We start from the raw sequence: 3,496 nt of genomic DNA, 5'->3' as shown, positions 1-3,496 counted from the left end.
TCCAATCATATTAAGTTATACCTATTTTTTCTTATTTAAAAACTATTATGAAAAAGTGGTATTCCCATTGTTCCATAGCAAGTGTGACAAATATTTTATTCAAACTAAAACCACGACACTTATTTTGGAATGGAGAGAGTGCTCATGAAGAATGAAAAACAAGAAGGCACATACACCATTGCAACCTTGCTGATAGTACTTATAAAACTAAGCATCAACATGCCATATATGGATGGAGCAGGAACAAACAAAGATGAGTAATTTTGAAAGATACATTCATCGTTCTAAATTAGAGGCATGGACAAAGAATAATAGGACCGAGAAAAACATATAGCAGACAAGCCAATTTAAATTATAAATGGTAACAAAGGAAGGATAAATGAGAAGCCAAATTAAATAAAGACTTCGTCAACCTTCATAGAATTGCAAGACTAAGAATTACAAGGTACATAAATGATAAGTGCAAGGAACTGAGTAATGACTAAAAGACAAAATTAATAAACATAAATGAATGACAAGGGCGAAGACTACCTACTTTGTTGGGAGTTAGGCTCATGTTAGTTTGGGTAGAGCAACCCACGGTCTCCTGCGTCGGTCATCACGCCCAAGCTAGCTCGCACATGTGTTAAGTGATGTACCTCCCCCTGTAATTTCCTCACTCTCCTTCTATCAACGAAATGACACACAAGTTTGCGTATTCATGAAAGAAAGACTTAAGAATGACATGTCACTGAAGAATAAAGGATGGAAGAATGAGAAAGAGAGATTAAACTAAGGAATGACAAAGAAGAACATATAACTACAAGGTAGATACGAAAAAAAGAGTGACAATAGTCAATGAAGTGAAAAATTGACCGAAGGAACATGAAAAATGAAGAATGAAGAAAATAAGAGGAAAACCCAAGACCCAAAAGGCTAAAGAAATATTTTGAAGTGAACGACAGAACCAAATAATTAACATGAAGAGTGAAGCAGCTGAAGAAAATAAATAAATAGAGATAGAAGAAAACAACCACAAACCCACCTACTAAAATATCTATATACATAGTTATTTAAATAAAAAGCGTCGCTCTAGTGGGATACATTTGATACCACCCATCAAAATATCATCAACCACTTTCCTAAATACCAATCAACATCCAATCATTTTTTAGAACAATCCTATAGGATTTATTATCATAATGAACCATAACCACAATGTGGTAGGTTCCTGCAATTAGCTCATGCCCAAGGCACGACACGGCAGGAGACTGTGGATTTCTCTGTGCCGAACGACAATGTTTATGTTGTCGGTTTCAAGAATGTGGTGGATGCCTCGTTCACCTTCCCCGACTTCAAATGCCTGATGAAGGACTCAACGCTGCTCCCCATGGGGGGCATGACTATGGCTCGCTCGTCGGCGGCCACAAGAACTTGAAGGATCTCAGCGTTGATCGAGACATCGTCCTCCAGGACGTTCGCTTCATGTCAATGTTCATGCCCTGGTCCGACACGACCTACGATGGTAATCTAGGCATCAGATTGGCCAAGGTTGTGTATTTTGGTCGGAAAACGAGAAAATTGTGAACAGTGGCGGAGCTAGCTAAGGATCTCAATGGGGCCATAGAGAAACCATGCATATCTTGGGGGAGGGGGGAATGAGTGCACTCTACTTATTTAAGCATGTACATTTTTTTCCTTCACTAATTAAGCTAAGGCTAGGGGCAACCCCCCCGCGCCGATGGAGTACATGTAGCTCCACTGCAGGTGGTGAAGGCGATGGACAAGCAAGACCCCAAGCCCCTGCTTGACTGGCACAGCAAAAAGAATGAAAGCCGGAAAGAAGAGATGATTTTCCTATATCACGTATCAATAGCCTGCAAGATGTCATTAAGGCGCTCAAGACCATCATCCCACCCATGGGGAGCAAACTGGAGGCCGCGGAAAGTAGTGTGGAACTGGAAGATTAACCAATCACATGACTCTAAAGATCAGCAGGTTGAGACGGCCGATAAAGAGAAGGTGGATCGTGGATGTCGAGTTAGAAAAGAAGAGCCCGAAAACACACACGATTATTGGCTTGAATAATAATCAAAGGCGAGCGGTGGTCGCGCACGCACATGCCTGCCTCTGCCTCCTACGACCGTCGTCCATCCATCGATCCATGCATGCGTAGCAGCAGCAGCCAGCCATGTTATATCTACTTAGGCAAACGGCAGCTTTACCCGCCCACGGACCAACCAGATCTCTCTTCCTGGAATGGAAGGACCGCTAGGAGGCGAGTGGCAATGGTATCGCTGTTGGCGCTGCCTCTCGCAGCGCCTCTTCTTCCTCTCGGCAGACTCTCCTCACACCTCACACATACATCGCTGTGGGAGGAGTTGTCTTCCATCCGTCGAAAGGTTGGGGTCTGATTTGTTTCGGTGCGAGGCAGAGCGGCCCCATTCCCACTCCCTCGCTCTCTGCTCTGCAGCCACCGCATGAACCATTCATTCACTCGCTCGCTCGCTCGCTCCATTTCTTCTTCCCTCGCTCTGCTCATTCCACGCGCACTGTCCATCCATCCATCTCCGCCTCCACCGACCGGCCTGCATTTGCTTGCGTCTCCGGCGGCGGCGGCGGCGGCGGGTTGCGGAAGGGAAGGGCGCGCATGGAGGGGGACGACAAGTGGAAGCTGTCCAAGAAGGGGCGGAGCAGATCGGGCAGGAACTACTACTACGGCGACGCGTCCGGGGCCAGCACCAGCAGGGGCCTCAGCCGGAGCTACTCGGCCAGCGTCACCGCCACCCGGCCCCGGGACGGCGCCAGCGGAAGCGGGAGCTCCTCGTCAGAGCAGCAGCAGAAGGAGGAGGCCGAGTCCCGGTGGCGGCTGTCCAAGAAGTGCGTGGAGGCGGTCAAGGAGCACCGCGCCCGCTTCTACATCGTACGCCGCTGCGTCTCCATGCTCGTCTGCTGGCGCGACGACTAGCTCCGGCGCCGCCACATTTCTTTCCGTCGTTTGCTTCTTTCCGCTGCTGTAGTAGCTACGAGCTACGACGCTACGTACATTTCTTTCCCGGCCTAGCCGAGAGCCCTCGAGGCCTCGATCCATCTCAGCCTACATAATCTTCTTAGCTTCTTCTTGCCCCCCGTGACCGTTTCCGTCTGTATTTTATTGAAATAAGCAACAACAAAAAACATATATTATGCTATGAAATAAAATGAAGAGGAAAACATGAATTCCATTTTTGCCCTATGTAGGCACGTAGCCAACATTAAATGATTTAATAAATTAAGCAAACCGGCTGGCCTATTGATGTTATTTTGGTATGTTGTTTCGGTTTATTCTAGTGTATTGTTCTGGGTTACAATTCGGTTACTGTTTCAATTTATGGTTTGGGTGGGTCAATTTTTTTAGTTTACTCACTGTTGTTTTGTTTCACTAGTTTTTCTATTCCGGAGTATTTGTGGTTGTTATTTCGGTTTATTTTGTTTATTGTTATGGATAGCATTTCTAGGTTTATTGAGATATTGTTAT

The 3,496-nt window shown here is 46.0% G+C and overlaps 1 protein-coding gene across 1 annotated transcript; it reads left to right on the top strand.

Annotated features, from left to right (window-relative positions):
* The first annotated feature begins 1,338 nt into the window (after positions 1-1,338).
* On the top strand, positions 1,339-3,183 carry LOC123400986. Its single transcript, XM_045094705.1, has 2 exons — positions 1,339-1,530; positions 2,414-3,183. The coding sequence occupies exons 1-2, from the start codon at positions 1,339-1,341 to the stop codon at positions 2,945-2,947; spliced, it is 726 nt and encodes a 241-aa protein (XP_044950640.1). The 3' UTR covers positions 2,948-3,183.
* The last annotated feature ends 313 nt before the right edge of the window (positions 3,184-3,496 follow it).

The sequence above is a fragment of the Hordeum vulgare genome, chromosome 1H (assembly GCF_904849725.1).
Source record: "Hordeum vulgare subsp. vulgare chromosome 1H, MorexV3_pseudomolecules_assembly, whole genome shotgun sequence".
Taxonomy (NCBI): Eukaryota; Viridiplantae; Streptophyta; class Magnoliopsida; order Poales; family Poaceae; genus Hordeum; species Hordeum vulgare.
This window is presented reverse-complemented; position numbering and strand designations above follow the sequence as displayed.